Source organism: Hippocampus comes, unplaced genomic scaffold (genome assembly GCF_001891065.2).
Source record: "Hippocampus comes isolate QL1 unplaced genomic scaffold, H_comes_QL1_v1.1 scaffold44, whole genome shotgun sequence".
In the NCBI taxonomy this organism is placed as follows: domain Eukaryota; kingdom Metazoa; phylum Chordata; class Actinopteri; order Syngnathiformes; family Syngnathidae; genus Hippocampus; species Hippocampus comes.
The window spans coordinates 1,535,858-1,553,227 of NW_017805546.1; the positions used below are offsets into that span (position 1 = coordinate 1,535,858).

The 17,370-nt window shown below is 44.0% G+C and overlaps 2 protein-coding genes and 1 long non-coding RNA gene across 5 annotated transcripts in view; 1 reads left to right on the forward strand and 2 right to left on the reverse strand.

The window, feature by feature from the left end:
* Positions 1-1,471, reverse strand: part of LOC109521506 (bactericidal permeability-increasing protein-like) — a 15,316-nt gene extending 13,845 nt beyond the window's left edge. The window contains exons 1-5 of the mRNA XM_019879341.1: positions 1,404-1,471; positions 621-734; positions 441-555; positions 237-368; positions 127-161 (exon numbers count right to left, since the gene is read on the reverse strand). Coding sequence (XP_019734900.1) covers positions 127-161; positions 237-368; positions 441-555; positions 621-723 — 385 coding nt within the window. The 5' untranslated portion in view covers positions 724-734; positions 1,404-1,471. The remainder of the gene's footprint in view (positions 1-126; positions 162-236; positions 369-440; positions 556-620; positions 735-1,403) is intronic.
* Positions 1,472-3,557: 2,086 nt separating this feature from the next.
* Positions 3,558-7,209, reverse strand: LOC109521508 (uncharacterized). 2 transcript variants are annotated; one of them, XR_002169373.1, is made up of 2 exons: positions 6,306-7,209; positions 3,558-4,715 (listed from the first exon to the last, which is right to left on the reverse strand). It is a non-coding gene; the product is annotated as an uncharacterized LOC109521508 (long non-coding RNA). The 2 variants fall into 2 exon arrangements; XR_002169372.1 differs by lacking the exon at positions 6,306-7,209 and adding an exon at positions 5,771-5,864.
* The window catches only part of LOC109521504 (protein 4.1-like), a 49,649-nt gene continuing 37,814 nt past the window's right edge, over positions 5,536-17,370 (forward strand). Inside the window, exons 1-2 of one of the 2 annotated variants that reach the window (XM_019879338.1) lie at positions 5,536-5,698; positions 5,876-6,034. The gene's annotated coding sequence lies outside the window, so the exon portion shown is untranslated. The remainder of the gene's footprint in view (positions 5,699-5,875; positions 6,035-17,370) is intronic. The other variant, XM_019879339.1, reaches the window with a different exon arrangement.

Here is a 17,370-nt window from a genome sequence, read left to right on the forward strand (position 1 = left end):
GTCACCTGGCTCCGCCGTGGAATTTGATGTTCCCGGTGCCGACAGTCGCCGTACAGTCGACGTTACTGACCTGGGGTCGCCCCGTTTCATCACTTTTGACCGCCACAACTGAGCTGATGGACAGCCCTGTCACACTCAAATCAAAGGAGCCGCTGTCCTTCCTGTTTGGATGAAACGCGACACTGCAGCAGGCGAAACGAGTGTTTTGTGGACGCAACAAATCTTTTCACACTTACAAAATTCGTCGGTATTTGACCCTCCAGTTTCCCTTCATATTGATGAAGGCGTTCCCAATAGACAGTCTGACGCTGGTCCCGGGCACCAGGTCCACAGTGGAGGAAGGTAATCCCGCCGCCACTGTTTGCATACTGGAGGGAATTACATGCTGAAGTGGCCACACAACGTTTGGCAATCTCCATCAGATCAGTCGATTGTCTTACTTTGACAAGCTGTACTGGACCTTGCCGATGACGGACACTCTCTCTGTGCCGGATATATCTGGGATTGTTATGCTTCGGAGTTTCTTCTGGATGGAAGCGATCCCCAGCTGCCTGCCTTTTAGAGGAAGTCATCATGAAACGTGCTGCTTTGTCAGCCTTTGATTCTTCTGCAACCCTTACCATATTCAATGCCCTTATCTGTCAGTTTGACCTTGACTCCAGGACTGGCGCTCGAGGTCAACTGACTGAAGGCGAGCAACGACAGGCAACACCACAGCAACATGTTTCATTAACCTTTTGGAGGAAAAAAAAAAGATGGAGAGGATCAGTAAAATCCCCAAGCAATACATCAATGCGTCCCTTTTAGAGGCTATCATTCTCCTCTCACAGTTTACACGAACATCCATTCCAACTTCTCTATTGTACATTCAAACGTTTTCGCCAGGAATTTCAGTGGACGTTATTTTTCACAGTCGCCGGCCGCTTCATGGTACAGATTCATGGCAGATTCAAAACCAAAAGTCGGCCTTTACAAATAACATACTTCATCGTGTGCGGAGTCTGTTGAAGTATAATTTGAGTGGAATGGCGCATAAGAGTTCAAATTTGAGAAAAAAAAGTCACATTCATTGCGGCTGACTGAAACCACATGACAACTTGTTAAATCAGCAGCCAGCAAGTTCAAATTAAAGGCCACGCCCATTGTCCGTTTTGTAATGAAGAAACGGCAAAATTAAAAAAAATAAATAAAACATGCACAGTACATGCATAGCATATAAACAGTCCCGCTATTTTTTCAGGAATGTCGGCGCTCACGTTTTATGAGGAATATGAAAAAGGCCCACCAAGGTGTCATAATTTGCACACGCCATCACTAACATCCCAAAATGTAAGATCTTTAAGAGGTACGGCTACACAGCATACATGCTAAACCAGGATTAAGATGTGAGCGCTCACACTGACCTGAAGTCGCCGTTAGCCTCCGAGACCGACAGTTCCTCCCGCCGTCTCGACTTGCAGCAAGACTGAAAGTGGAAGGACAGTGCGTGCGTGCTTCTAATTCACTTATTGAATCAGGAACTGGACTTGACGACGGGAATGTCCCAGAAGGGGCAAACAATGATAAACGTTGTATTTTACATTGTTGTGAAATGGTCAAGACAAAGAAGCCCACATTTCCAAACCGTTAAAGGGCCATTCCTGCCACTGGTGACTTTACAGGATAATAACTTCAGCTTTAAAAAGTAAATAAATAAAAATTTGGAAGATGAACTTTAAATCAGATAGACTGCATGCTTAACCGTGCTGAACTTGGATTCAAGTACCTTTGCCAATTTTTATTATATTTATCCATTGCTTGTATCATATTTATAAAATGTTATGGCTTCATTTATCTTGACTCCGTCCTCTTTTACTCATTTATTGTATAATTATATTGTTGTGTTGTATTTGTCGAATTTATATATTGAAGAATAAATAATAAATTGAAATGACTGAGATTTTATTATAATTAGCTATTTTGTTGTCGATACAGTACCGGCTCGTATGTGAAAGATACTCATCCCTAATTCTATTTTATTCCATGCCATTCTCGCCACCTTTGATACAGTGTATACCGCACAAAATAGCAAAACTGTACTACCCTAGTTGTTTGTGACCGTCTGCGTTGCATTGTCAAACCACCCAATATCTCCAGCAGTTTTTCAAGGAATCGTTTGTACAGTACATACACAGTACTTCGTGCTTGTTTAACTGTTAATCGTTCAAGCCAGGGGATATTTAGCAATGCGGTGGTATCTATGCTTTCGTCCATCACCGCTCAAGTAGTTGTCTTTAAATGACTGTGCAGTCTTGATTCTGGTGCCTTTGGGAAGTGGAGCTAGGAAAGAAAAATTAAGTGCAATGACGACCTCTAGAGGCGAAGCGTACGATTTCATGGCAGGCCCATGTGATCAAAGCTGACCTGCAAGCACCCAACATCCGCCTTTGCCTGCTACAAATGACGATAGAATACAATACAATGCATGGTATGCCAGCACGCTCCATTTGCATCAACTGGACACAAAGTGTCACTGTTCCGTAATGCCGTTATTTGTTGTGTACGATGGCGTTAGTAACCAAGCGTCCTCCTGCATTTAATTATTCACAAAGTATCAGTTTTGTCGCATGCACAATACGAAAAGTTTGTGAGCGATCACCATGGCTGAGAAGTATATGTTTATTTAAGCCTTTGGGCTAAAATACTAGTTGAGACTAAATCAAGCGCAAACATAAATACACATAATTACAGATCCAAAGTGCATTTCACAGCACATTATCAAGAAACCGAGAAGTGGAGTCAACCCACACTGAATAAGAGCACACAATTGGCCCTGCTGTTGAACTGAACAGCTCGAGCATTTCGGTACGACGCCCAACTACTACAGTGCTGCTTTCGATGCCTTGCCAAGTCAAAGTCCATTAACGGTAGACAGTTTACTTAAAATGTATTTCAGTGTAACAGATTGTGCCGAATGAAAAGCTCAATCAAGGAGAATGTCTGTTCAAAATGGCTACCTCAACCAACTCCACCACTAGGGGTCACCACCTACACACCTATTGTAATTTCTGGGGTCAGAATAATCGTGAATTGGGTCAATGCGTCATTGCACTTTGACTGAGGACATGGTTGTTATCCTTCCACCTCAAATCTTACCCCTGAAATCAGTGAAGCCACAACGATCGCAGTGCCTTAATGTCATCACCTTCCACCCCGATAGAAAATATTCACCAGTTTGTGACAAAGTTGACATGGATGGCGGCGTCTCTGATTTTTCTGATGTCCGTAACGACAGGCTGTTGATGTTTTGGACAGATGAGTGCCAAGAAAAAATGTCACCTGGTTCAGGATGTCACGGCATGTTTCCTGTGCAGCTGCGTGGGAGCTGCTTTGCCTTCTGCAGTTATCAGAACGACCAAGCATGCTGGAACATGACCGCTGACCCCTGCTCATGATGGTCATTCACGTGCATTTTAAAGGGCAGATATGAAATTGTTTTGTGTCGTCTTTAAAAGAGTACCAAAATGTGGAAAAAAACCATGTTCAATATTTTGAAAAAAGATAATGCACCTTGTTCGAGTGTCTTCATAAATCATGGGGGAATGTCACCTTTATTTAAAAAAAAAAAACTGTCCCGTTATGGTGATTTAAAAAAAAAAGTTTTTTTTTTTTTCTTTCAAATAAGGAAAAGGAGATAAAAAGTCATGTTTTAGCCACAGTGCATTCCACCGCCATGAGTTCATGTGATGGTGGAACAAATGGAAAGAAGGAAATCGCCCCGTCCGGGTCAGCAGATAGCAGGGAAGGACAACAGGGTAAAATCATCGGACGGGGAAGGGACAGGATGCTGCTGATGTCCTTTCAAAAGCACTCAGAGTCAGTAGCTGGACCCACTTAATCATTACAGTCCATGCCAAACTTGATCACATCAGTGGGACAATTGCTTGTGAGTGTTTTGAGTGAACCACAGCTGAATGCAAACAATGCCTAAAGCAGAGTCACATTGGTTGGTGAAAATTAATTTTGGCCAGAATCCAAACTGAGCTGTAGCAAAGTGCCCCAAATTCAAATATTTCACTCTTTGGCATCTTTTGCAGGGCTTCTCTCGCAGCTACAAAAGGAGGAGAGAATTGAGGAAGAATCCGTCAATCCTGAACACTTGTTAACATTCAGTTTGTCATGATGTCGTGATGAGATGGGCTTCCACTGACAGAATGATTGAGAGATTTCTCAAACAGCAGCGGGCCTGTTGTGCAGTTCTGTTACGCTGTGCGTCTGATGGCATCTCATTTCAAAAGACAGTAACTTGCATACTTTGGAGAGGGTTTGCCAACTTCCGCGGCCCCTAAATGTCTTCGCAAATCGACTATAGGCTCTGAAGCAAATGCCAAACTGTCATCTTGGAAGCAGAGGAAAAAGGACATCATTGGCCTACTGAACAAGGTGGAGGAAGACGATTTCCTGATAAATGGGGAAAAAAAAAACAATCATGGATGATCTGCAACCCCGTACCACTTCAGAGAAAGTCAAGAAGGTGATTTTCGTTGCTTACTTCATTGATTTGTGTTTCACAAGCACCGTAGAGGAGGCTGTGCACTTGGCAGAAAGAACACTTGCCACCTCAACCATTCGCTGCCCGTGCAACCGCTGCTGAGCAAGATCAAGGAAGCAGCACTTCCACCTCCACTGCCTCTTCCACTGCTTCAAATAAGTACGGCAAATCTCGCTCGAGCCTTCTGGAATAAAATACAGCAGCAAAATATCAAAGTGTTGAAGGAGAAGCTACGCAACATCAGAGGTTAACTTGGATTTGTCTCAGCCTTCCAGATCCTGTGCACGGCGCCGAGAACAGCTCAAACATGAATCTGGATGGAAAGTTTTAATATTAATTGACTGATACAAAGAGTGTCACGTCCATTTGCACAGCAGCTTAGGAATGCACACACGCATGGATTCAATTGAGATGCAATTTGAGATGAAACCTGTTGAAACTTGACGTCAATCTGCTCGATGCCAATGGAACTCACTCCCACAACCCATCAGCAACTGACTCATTACAAAACCTTCAAAACTCTCATGTTCAAACTGGCTTTTTTTTTAAAGTTCGACATTCTTATCTTTATTCGTGTTAGTCTCTTTTTGTGTATTTTTTTTTGTTGTTGTTGTTCAGTCGCTTATTTTGTAACGAATCTTTGAAGGTCCAAAAACAGCGCTGTATGAATGACGTTTTCTTCCTCCCTTTTGCCATTGAACTTTCAAACGTGAGCCGCGGCAGACAGCGCCACCTGGCCGTGGCCGGCATCACTACCTGCTCTGACGGCTCACAAATTTGCTGCACACCGCCTGCAACCGGTGACTGGTATCCGCACAAAATGTGAGCTCTTCACAGAGTGGCCCCCTTTTCTTTTCCCCAGCCCACAAAATGTGACTGTGGTTGCGGTGACCTTTTGTGCCGCTAAATCCAATCACTCGTGAAGGGTAATACACGGAAGGTTGTGATGTTTGACTTGGTGATGCAATCAAGGGGAATGTTCTGACGACATAGCGCGAAATGACAGCGGCCCCTCTGATGTAATGGGGGCCTTTTAAAAATATTAAATTTAAAAAACGGGGCGAATGTCAGTACAATGAAACATCGGAATTGCCATCTCACGGTGCCCCACTATTGCCACGGACACGCACCCGGATTATACAACATTGTTTGCACCGCGATCTTAATGTGAGTACTTGCTGGTGACGTATGAAAAAGACAACAAAGAAAGATGGGTTTTATGTATTCCGCTCAACTCACAAACTGAATGCTTGCGTCGTTTTCCCCTCTTGCCTCCCTCCATCTGACAGCGTCTCTCTCTCTCTCTCTCTCTCTCTCTCTCTCTCTCTCTCTCTCTCTCATTAGGCTTTTTACCGGCAATACGCGCAAGCACGTACACACGCTCCCTTCTTTTCTTTTTGCCATACCGGAGGAATAAACGCTGTGGACTGACTTTACCCGTGTGCAACGATAGACCCTGCACTCCTCCATCCAGTCCTCCTCACTGCATGTGGTTCTAAAAAGGTATGTTGAATTCTTTTTTTCCCCCTTCCTCCCCAACGCGGGCATGTCGTCATACAATTCCGTCTTGATTGTGTTAAATGTCTCTCCCAAACGATTCGTTCGTGTCAGCTGCCTTCTTATTTACGCATGATTTGAGCAACCGCGATGTTGTTATGTTATGTTGTGCTCGTGGTTTTGCTGCTATGGCACCGTACAGGAAAATAAGGGCTCCGGTGCTTTGGTAAATTACCTAATAACGCGTGTGGACTTTGGCTTTGGCTTGTTTACCGACCTCTACTGGAGGAGGCATGACATCGTGGGAATGATGGTGCTATTGGGTAGCAAGAAGGCGCGTTCGGAAGGTCTTTGTGAGCCCACTCGGCCCCGAGTAGTTTTGACATCATCATTGCGGGCTTTCGCGATCTTGCAGGGTCCACTGTCATGTCATGAGCAAGTTGCGTGCATGTTCTCCGATCAGCTGTTTCAGCGTGTGCCTAAGCCTGTCACCAAACACACCCACTTGTAATTACACACACCCACACGAACACACAGAAACGCTCACGCACTGCCGGGACATGCACGCATGAAATTGCAATTGCTGTTTTTGCCTACATGCTCAGGCTTGTCTATGTGTGAGGTCCAATTGCTGTCTTGTTTGCTTTTTTTTTTGTTGGGAGTGCGACAAAGTGGCCTTTTCTTTTTGGACATACCTCTCCATACATGTAGCTGCTTCCTGCTTAGAGGTTGACGTGAGCATAAAATGAACAAAGGTATTGGGACACGTGATCATGACAACAAGTGAAAATGGTCGCCTCTTAGCAGTTGGAACAGCGTCTACTTTGATGAGATTTTTTTTTTTTTTAATGAATTTGAAATGGGGCAGCTCGATGACCGACAAAGTAGCATCTCTGCCTCGCAGCTCTTGGGTTCAGGGTTCGAGTCCTCCCCCATGTCGCTCCAACATTCCAAAATATGTGCACGTTAGATTAATTCAGTACTTTCAAGGTATGAATGTGAGCCTGAATGCTCAGGGTGGGAATTGATCAATCCTGGACTTGATTGAGCATCCGATCAAAACTGCTATTGACATGCAGCCCACAAATGTTGTACGTAGGCACAGATCTTTACTCTCTACTCCAGTGCCTTTGTTGTTGAATGATTAATTTTGTTGGCCAATTGCGGTGCTGTTCGACAACAACACACAGCAGGCGCACACACACACACACACACACACACACACACACACACACACACACACACACACACACACACACACATGTGCGGCATGCCACATTGTGGAGGATCAGCACGAGTCCGACTTCAGATTTGCCGTGGATTCTTCTCTGGATGACAGTGGGAGGCGGCTGTCGTTTTGTCTACGTAGTGTTTGAACACTCGCAAAGCACTTCATTTGACATTCAAATAATGACATGCATATATTGGGTTTCTTTTTTGCCTGCGTACACCAGAACTTTGGGAGTTGGGTGCGGAAGGGGTTGTGGTGGTGGTGGTAGGGATGGGGGTGGGGGTCTACATGCGGCCGTCGTTCCCTGAAAAGTTGTCGTCGACGGGCCGACATGCGCCGAAACGTAATCATTGATGGAGGGTGGAGGGGGGGGGGACAATTATGCTCGACAAAGTGATAAAGTCATTGATCAGACAAAGGCCGGACACTGGACAGAGAGGGTCCGAGGGAGCAGAAGTTTTAGTGATCATCTGACGGAAAGCGTACGCTCGCTTTTGCTTTTTGTGCTCAATGAGGATGCGTTCTTACCTGCTGGGATGACTCATTTGTCGCCAGTCCGTTGTGTGAACACTCGTTTGGGATTGTACCGTGCATGATTTCATTGTTTTGAATCAACACATTCCAATTTCATTTGGCCACAACGGATGTCTTTTGATATTTGGTTTGTGGCGAGTGATGAACAGTCGAAGTCGCGGTAATGATCTCGAGCCGCAATTCTGCTGTTGATTCAAAACGGGATCCTTTCATATTGGCTAAGGTCTCTGTGCTCGACTTATTTCATTCGCTTTTTGAATGCAGATTAAAAAAAATATATCTATTTTTTTGAAATGCAGCTCCAATACAGTATTAGATGTAATTAGATTGTGAAAGATGACCTAATTTGATTCAAAACTGGATCCTTTCATCTTGGCTAAGGTCTCTGTGCTCGACTTCTTTCATTCGCTTTTTGAATGCAGATTAAAAAAAACATAGCTATTTTTCTTAATACAGCTCCAATATTAGATGTAATTAGATTGTGAAAGATGACCTAATGAAGTTCCCGGTGAGTGTATATTGCCATGTAATTGAGTGTGAATTTGAAAATGAATCATGCTGAGACTGAAAACGAATATCGAAGCCCCACACCCTCCTACCACCACTCTCATGATGATGTTCCCAACCTGATCAGGGCTTTCGTTGTGGTCGTGGGATTTAATTTTTTCCCCATGAGCTGTGTTCTGATTGTAACAGTCAGTCTGCTCACTGGATTTTAAGAAATTCATGCTTTATTTCTTACCCCTTATTTCTCCATACAGCATCACTTTTTTTTTTTTTTTTAGTGAAGGGGGGTGTTATGAAACTTTCCCCCAAGCAACAGCAGTGCTCAGCTATTCTGATGATAAGAGTGAGTCAGCAGGTTCTGCGGCCCAATTCTCCTTTCTGTCATGTATACCAACAGTCGTTTTCCTGACTGTGTTTTCGAGTGCTGCCTGTGAAGAAAGCCCCAGATTCTCTTGGCTGTTGTTCGCTGTCTTTGACGTGGTGTCGCAAAGATACTCAAAAGGCCTTCCTTATTTCCCTCCCTCCTCCCGGAAGCTGTCCTGACACGAGCTGATGTGACTTTGAAGGACAAAGACCCCCAAGAAGAGTAAAATTCATGACTGTTCATGTCGTTCTGTGATGATGTCAAATGGAGCAAGACTGATATTTCTCTACCACAGTCAGAGCTCTTATACCAAAAAAAAATAAAAAATAAAAAACTTGGTGCTGGCGCCAGGGCCAGTGCTGTGCTTAGCCATGGTCAGAGCTCTTATACCACCCCCCCCCCCTCAAAAAAAAAATAACTTGGTGCTGGCGCCAGGGCCAGTGCTGTGCTTAGTTGGTATTAACAAGTTCTTACGAAGAACGTGTTTGGATTTCCACCGGCAGAGAGCCAAGTAGGTTCGACGTCATGACATCATCATAAAGTGTCCAAACGTCACTGCTTATGTCGACCTTTACTCATTCATAATATTAGTAATACTAATGCGCTGTTAGCATCTACTAGGCAACTTAGCATAGCATCGATTATATTTGGATGTAGAGTATAACAGTAATGGACATGCAATCAGCAAACGCTTCTATCTTTCTGAATTGACTGCGAGTCGGAGATCGCATGCTGTCTGGGCACATCTGCGAGTTCACTGCTCAACAATTAGTGCAAAACTTCCGTGTGTCCAGGGAGTCATTTCGCTACACGATAACCCCGCCCTCCAGAGTCTGGCCCAACAAATAATCGGAGCCAGCTTAAGCACCACTTTCAAGCACCAGAGCTAGAGCTGGAGCCAATTTCGGTGGTGGAAAAAGAAAGAACTGGTGCAACCCGGGTACTGGCCCGGAGCTAGCACTAGCACTAGCACAAGAGCGGTGGAAAACGGCCATCGGTGTTCAGTGCAGCGAGTGCATGAGGGTTCTCTGATTTCCATCAATTCTTATTTACTTCAAACAAATACTCTGTCGAGGTTACTGGCATCATTGTTTGCTGAGGATGATCAGACACCCAGCAGGTGACTCCCAGTCCCGTTTGGCCTGTCGTGCTTCTCAACTTGTCAGACAGGTTGGATAACGCTCGCAAGCCGGTGTGCCACACTGTGTGTACACTCAATTGTGCTTTCCAAGTCTTGTTTGGGCATGCTCATGTGGCTTATATTTGCACTTTTATTTTATTTTCAGTGAGATAATATACCAATTTACTTCTCATATCTTCATAGGTCTTACCTATGATTGTGACACTTTCACACACGGGGAAAAAAAAACCCGCATCAGACCCCAGACCCTCTCCTCGATGACATATCTGACTTCGATGTGAGGATTTTGTTTGGTGTGGGCAGTTTTGCTACAGGCTAATGTATGATAAGTGGGACTGGTCGCTTGAAATGTGCCAGTGACAGGATCTTTATGAGATGAACTTGAGCAAGAAAGTGAACTTGCCTGGGGCATATCTCTCAGGGTTTCCTCATTATACATGAGTGTGTATCTGGGTTGTTGAATCTTCTTATTCAGGTTCAATAATTCAAGATAAAAAAAAAAAAGCTCTTCCTCTTCTGCTTGAGAAGTCCTTCTAACATTAGTCCACTTGTTTTGAAACATGTGCCGTATCAGCGGGATAAGAGCTTGTGATGCATCCGATTCACAGAGCTGACTTTCATGCGGCTAAGCTTGGCTCTGTTCCCGCGCTGGGTGCAGAAGCTCCAGCTTCTCCGTGACCTGGAACACGGTAAAAGGCATAGCGGCTCTCGATAGATGGACGGATAAATCGCTGTGTCACCTGTGTGATTGACCCTCTGTCCAGAGTGCACTCTTCTGCTCACTCGGTGTCTGCACAGAATGAGCGGCATGCATAATGGATGAATGCATCCAATCTTCTTGGTGTTTACATTTTTTTTCCTGTTTAATTGAAATGAATGAAACGCTTAGGATACAATTTTGGTGATGTGATTGTTGTCGTTTCGTTATGGGATTCAGTCAAATGTGGACTGACTTGCCGCATTCAGTTTGAAGTGGACATTTGTAGTCAACAGAGCGCAGCTCAAACAAACACTGAATATGATCAAACTACACGTTGACTTTAAAGGTTCACACTTGCTAAGAATAGAAAATGGGTGTTCCTCTTGGGTGCGTCTCGACAACCCTAAGGATTGGACAGAAGACGTGCCATGCTGATGATCTAAACAACCATTTCTTTTTCCAATGCCAAATCATATTGAACCAACATTATGGCTCACTCTTTTAAATTTAGTTTATTCCTGCGATCAAGAAGAGATTATGTCAAGTGGGAGGAATTACAATTCATGCAATTGACATGTTAATGTGCACGTACATTTACGACTGTGATGGCCAGAAAAGTTCTCCGCAGGCTACGCAATTAAAAAAAAAAAAAGGAATTGTGTGAATCTGCTGAAATTGTGCTGGTTAAATTGCAACCCATTCTATTTGCCCCTCAATATTTCTTGTCTGTGCTGCTTGTGAAAATGGAGTGTTAATTTGAAACAATTTATGTCCCGACTACTGTGTCAGTTTTGTTGTTGAGGTCCGACCAATAAATACTTTTGTCGACCTCAAAGTGGTGCCTTGACAGAGTTATGATCTTACAGGTTGGCCCTTTTCGACCTGTAGCATTTTCATTTCAGAGCGGTGCACCTTTTCGACGTTACACAACAGAGTAACAGCTCTGTGTTGACGCCTGCAGGATTGTATCTTCTTGTTGCGATTTTTTTTTCCTGCCAAAACTGGGGCCTCATATATCAAAGCGTGCATTGTAATCCGACTAAAAGTGTGCGCGATCAGCACCTTGGCGCAATTTTCCCACGGTAAGTGCCGCAGATTTACATCGTATCACCAACCTCGTCACATCCGCATTCAGTGATGTACACCACGTCTGTAGATTTGTCAACTGTTGTGATGCAGGGGTGGCATGATTTCCATTTGCTGGCAGTCAATGCGCTTGAGTCATTTGGCTTCAGTTTCATCACGTCATTTGAGTTGCCAGTCTTCACTTTCACTGCCTCTGAAATGTGCCTCAGACGGCTTCTGCAACAAACAAGTCAATGTCAACCAAGAGTATGGCGTGCATTCATCAAACCGTTTTCTTGAGTAGATGACGGCTCAATGGAAATTTCGAGCGAGACCAGATTAGACGATTTTGCTGCCAGTTATCGGCAGACTTTGTTTCACCATCACGCAATAGTCAGTCCCATATTGTCTGTCCAATGATGGATGGCATGCTGCAATTTAGTTATAGCTAGAAAAGAAAACGAATATCCAAAACACATTTTACACTGTCATTTCATCACATCATTTGAGTTGCCAGTCTTCACTGCCTCCGAAACGTGCCTCAGACGGCTTCTGCAACAAACAAGTCAATGTCAACCAAGAGTATGGCGTGCATTCATCAAACCGTTTTCTTGAGTAGATGACGGCTCAATGGAAATTTCGAGCGAGACCAGATTAGGCGATTTTGCTGCCAGTTATCGGCAGACGTTGTTTCACCATCACGCAATAGTCAGCCCCATATTGTCTGTCCAATGGTGGATGGCATGCTGCAATTTAGTCATAGCTAGATAAGAAAACGAATATCCAAAACACATTTTACACTGTCCCCATCATGCACACTGCGACTCGATATGCTTTACGCTTCAAATTAACTCGGGTGAGATGCCCAAAATCTGGTAGGGTCTGGCCCTGCTTTATATGCCGCATGCAAATGGACATTCCTGCACACATGTATGCACTTGGCTAATTTTGCATCTTCACTCATCCTAATATGCTTGTTTTTGGAATTCAAAGGTATCGACCCGCAGCCCCACGCTATTAATTCTTGACCGCGAAGCAGACGAATTTGATACGATGACTTTCGTAGCTGGACGCAGCTTAGCGTGGTCCCCTTTTGTCTTTATGTGCCAAACGTGTGAAATATCGGAAAGAAAAGTCACTGTGTGATTCCACAAATTCATTTGGTCAAGCAATAATCTCACCTTGAACTGGACAATTTTTTTTTTTTTTTTTTTTTGCAACACTGAATCATACATTGGGAAGTAAACTGAGAGGAACAAGAAAAATCTACCCTTGCACGTCATCTGTTGCTGTGTGCTGAGAAGAGACTGCATCCTGTACATCCTTCTAACCAAATGCTGCCTTTGGCGACTCCCTTTTTATATTCATAACCATGGCAACAGTGGCCCCTGTCTGTCTGGTCAGTTGTCTCGCTGTGTGACAGACAAGGGACCCTTCTCTCTCCTTCAATTGCAAAACAGCCATTGTCCAATTTTTGACGATCCCATTTCACAAATTTGAAACATTTTGTTTGACTTCAGGCTGATTAATAAATGCACCGAAGTAGTCAAACTGCGACCGGATTTTCAATGATGAGTATTCAAATTTTAAATGTTGAGAGAGAGAGAGAGAGAGAGAGAGAGAGAGAGAGAGAGAGAGAGAGAGAGAGAGAGAGCATAAAAACCTTGATAACCACCGCCGCACACATTTTCCATCAAAAAATCAAAGGCTCACAGATGATTTGTTCTCCCTTGTTGTGATGCGTTACTGTATTTTTGAAAATATTTCCTTGACAATAATTACTAGGTTCCTATTTTCCAGATCTTTGGCGCCCCCTGGTGGCATTGCAGGAAGAAAACACACACACACACACACACACACACACACACACACACACACACACACACACACAAATGCACAAATAGGTGAGGTTTTCAACAAACAAATAAATGATTGAATGAATGAATAAATAATGCACCGGCGTTTGAGAATAGGGCAGCACGGTGGACGACAGGTTAGCACGTCCGCCTCACAGTGCAGCGGTGCAGAGTTTGATTCCGGCTGTGGCCTCATTGCGTGGATGGAGTGTGCATGTTGTCCCCGTGCCTGCGTGGCTTTTCTCCAGGTACTCCGGTTTCCTCTCACATTCCAAAAACATGCACGGCAGGTTAATGGAGCACTCTAGTCTAAATTGTCCCAAGGTTTGATTGGGAGGGCGAATGGTTGTTCATCTATGTGTGCCCTGTGATTGGCCGGCGACCAATCGAGGGTGTCCCCCGCCTACTGCCCGAGGACAGCTGGGATAGGCTCCGGCACGCCTGCGACCCTCGCGAAGAGAGGCGTGTTAGAAAGTGGCCGGATGGATGTTTGAGGAATCAGTCTGATCTTTTTTTAGCCCAGAATAGTCAAGACAAGGGACTCCTCATCAAAACAGCAGATACTAAATGCACAAAATGTCCATTTCTTTTTTTCGAGATGTCAACAATTTCCCCAGTTCAAATCACTTTTCGCTGACGCATAATAAGATACGTTAACAAAAGTGTCAACAAAACTCCCATGGGATTGAATTGTTCTCTCCTCAGTGGATTAAACTTGACTTGTTGATTCGGGGCTTTTTTTCTTCTCTCTCCATTTGCAGCTCTGTCCCCCAACAGACTGAAGTGTTGATGTGTCTTTGTCATCCTTGGCTTGTAATTATCTTTGCCCCGTCAAGTTGACCTGAAGAAGGGAGAGCATTTTACTTCAGTTCTCGAGCGTTAGCGGCCACGGGACCGTCGAGTGGAAAACCGAACGTGAAGGATTCTCGAATGATGTTGTTGTCACGTGTTTGTTTACGTTTTGGTGCTATGCCATCATCATTCCGTGTTACACTTTCATACTTTTCACATTTCATCGTTTGGAGTGAAGAAACATTTTTGACAGCTCTCAAATCGTTTGTGATTAAACTTCACTTGTGGATATTTTATGTGTGAAGATGAAGAGTACGCGTCAAGCGACCTTGATTGGTGGCGGAGGAAGAAAGCCACTTTTGTTTGTGCGCACTTGAGTTACCTTTCAGTTTTCCATCCAGGCGAGGATGAAATGTTCATGGATTTGCAAATGTGGATGAGTTGTGACTTGATTCATTAATTTTCTACATACCTGTGGCTAAATTTTCAAAGCATCACTGGGAGTCTTTTTTTTTCCTAAGATGGATGCACGACTTAATGGGCTTTCATGTCATTATACAGCGTTGTGAAAGCATCTCCAATGCATCGTAACTTCCGAAGCTGCAGTGAATTTTCGTTCTTTTGCCTTTCAATATTCGGATATATTTTTTTTTCACCTGAGCCCCCTTCAACCTTCACCGGCCGTGATTCTTGTATTGATGTGAGGGGGGGCTGACTGAGAGGGGACATTGAATAAACAGGGTGAGCGCGTAATAGCCGTCCATTCTGTTTAGCCATCGAAAGAGGCGCCGGTGAATGTCACAAGCAGAAGCCAAGATCAATGTCGGCTTTTTTTTCTGGATGTCTTTTGTGTCACCGTTAATATTTGCTCAGAGAATGTCAACCTATCATATTGGGCATTCATTCATGAAAAGTCGTGTCACTGGTGTTCAGTCAATGTCTCCAAAACAAAAGATGCCGCAGTCAAGAAAGCATTTCAGATGCCAGCAACGATCAAGGGCACCTCGACTGTGCTCGGGGAAGCAGACTTGCATCCCTCCAGCCAAGTCGTTATCATTTCTGTGTTGACCGTCCAAAGATAAAAGTAGGACAAAGTCACTCCTTTGAGTTTTTTTTTTTTATCAAGAAGAGATTATGTCAAGTGGGAGGAATTACAATTCATGCAATTGACATGTTAATGTGCACGTACATTTACGACTGTGATGGCCAGAAAAGTTCTCCGCAGGCTACGCAATTAAAAAAAAAGTTTTCCCCTTTGCATCGGGAGACAAAATTGGACTTAGAGGTGAGCGTCAGAGCGTCACAGCCCCTCGAATGAAGTGGGACACGTACATTTACGACTGTGATGGCCAGAAAAGTTCTCCGCAGGCTACGCAATTAAAAAAAAAAAAAGGAATTGTGTGAATCTGCTGAAATTGTGCTGGTTAAATTGCAACCCATTCTATTTGCCCCTCAATATTTCTTGTCTGTGCTGCTTGTGAAAATGGAGTGTTAATTTGAAACAATTTATGTCCCGACTACTGTGTCAGTTTTGTTGTTGAGGTCCGACCAATAAATACTTTTGTCGACCTCAAAGTGGTGCCTTGACAGAGTTATGATCTTACAGGTTGGCCCTTTTCGACCTGTCGCATTTTCATTTCAGAGCGGTGCACCTTTTCGACGTTACACAACAGAGTAACAGCTCTGTGTTGACGCCTGCAGGATTGTATCTTCTTGTTGCGATTTTTTTTTCCTGCCAAAACTGGGGCCTCATATATCAAAGCGTGCATTGTAATCCGACTAAAAGTGTGCGCGATCAGCACCTTGGCGCAATTTTCCCACGGTAAGTGCCGCAGATTTACATCGTATCACCAACCTCGTCACATCCGCATTCAGTGATGTACACCACGTCTGTAGATTTGTCAACTGTTGTGATGCAGGGGTGGCATGATTTCCATTTGCTGGCAGTCAATGCGCTTGAGTCATTTGGCTTCAATTTCATCACATCATTTGAGTTGCCAGTCTTCACTGCCTCCGAAACGTGCCTCAGACGGCTTCTGCAACAAACAAGTCAATGTCAACCAAGAGTATGGCGTGCATTCATCAAACCGTTTTCTTGAGTAGATGACGGCTCAATGGAAATTTCGAGCGAGACCAGATTAGGCGATTTTGCTGCCAGTTATCGGCAGACGTTGTTTCACCATCACGCAATAGTCAGCCCCATATTGTCTGTCCAATGGTGGATGGCATGCTGCAATTTAGTCATAGCTAGATAAGAAAACGAATATCCAAAACACATTTTACACTGTCCCCATCATGCACACTGCGACTCGATATGCTTTACGCTTCAAATTAACTCGGGTGAGATGCCCAAAATCTGGTAGGGTCTGGCCCTGCTTTATATGCCGCATGCAAATGGACATTCCTGCACACATGTATGCACTTGGCTAATTTTGCATCTTCACTCATCCTAATATGCTTGTTTTTGGAATTCAAAGGTATCGACCCGCAGCCCCACGCTATTAATTCTTGACCGCGAAGCAGACGAATTTGATACGATGACTTTCGTAGCTGGACGCAGCTTAGCGTGGTCCCCTTTTGTCTTTATGTGCCAAACGTGTGAAATATCGGAAAGAAAAGTCACTGTGTGATTCCACAAATTCATTTGGTCAAGCAATAATCTCACCTTGAACTGGACAATTTTTTTTTTTTTTTTTTTTGCAACACTGAATCATACATTGGGAAGTAAACTGAGAGGAACAAGAAAAATCTACCCTTGCACGTCATCTGTTGCTGTGTGCTGAGAAGAGACTGCATCCTGTACATCCTTCTAACCAAATGCTGCCTTTGGCGACTCCCTTTTTATATTCATAACCATGGCAACAGTGGCCCCTGTCTGTCTGGTCAGTTGTCTCGCTGTGTGACAGACAAGGGACCCTTCTCTCTCCTTCAATTGCAAAACAGCCATTGTCCAATTTTTGACGATCCCATTTCACAAATTTGAAACATTTTGTTTGACTTCAGGCTGATTAATAAATGCACCGAAGTAGTCAAACTGCGACCGGATTTTCAATGATGAGTATTCAAATTTTAAATGTTGAGAGAGAGAGAGAGAGAGAGAGAGAGAGAGAGAGAGAGAGAGAGAGAGAGAGAGAGAGAAAAAAAACATTGAT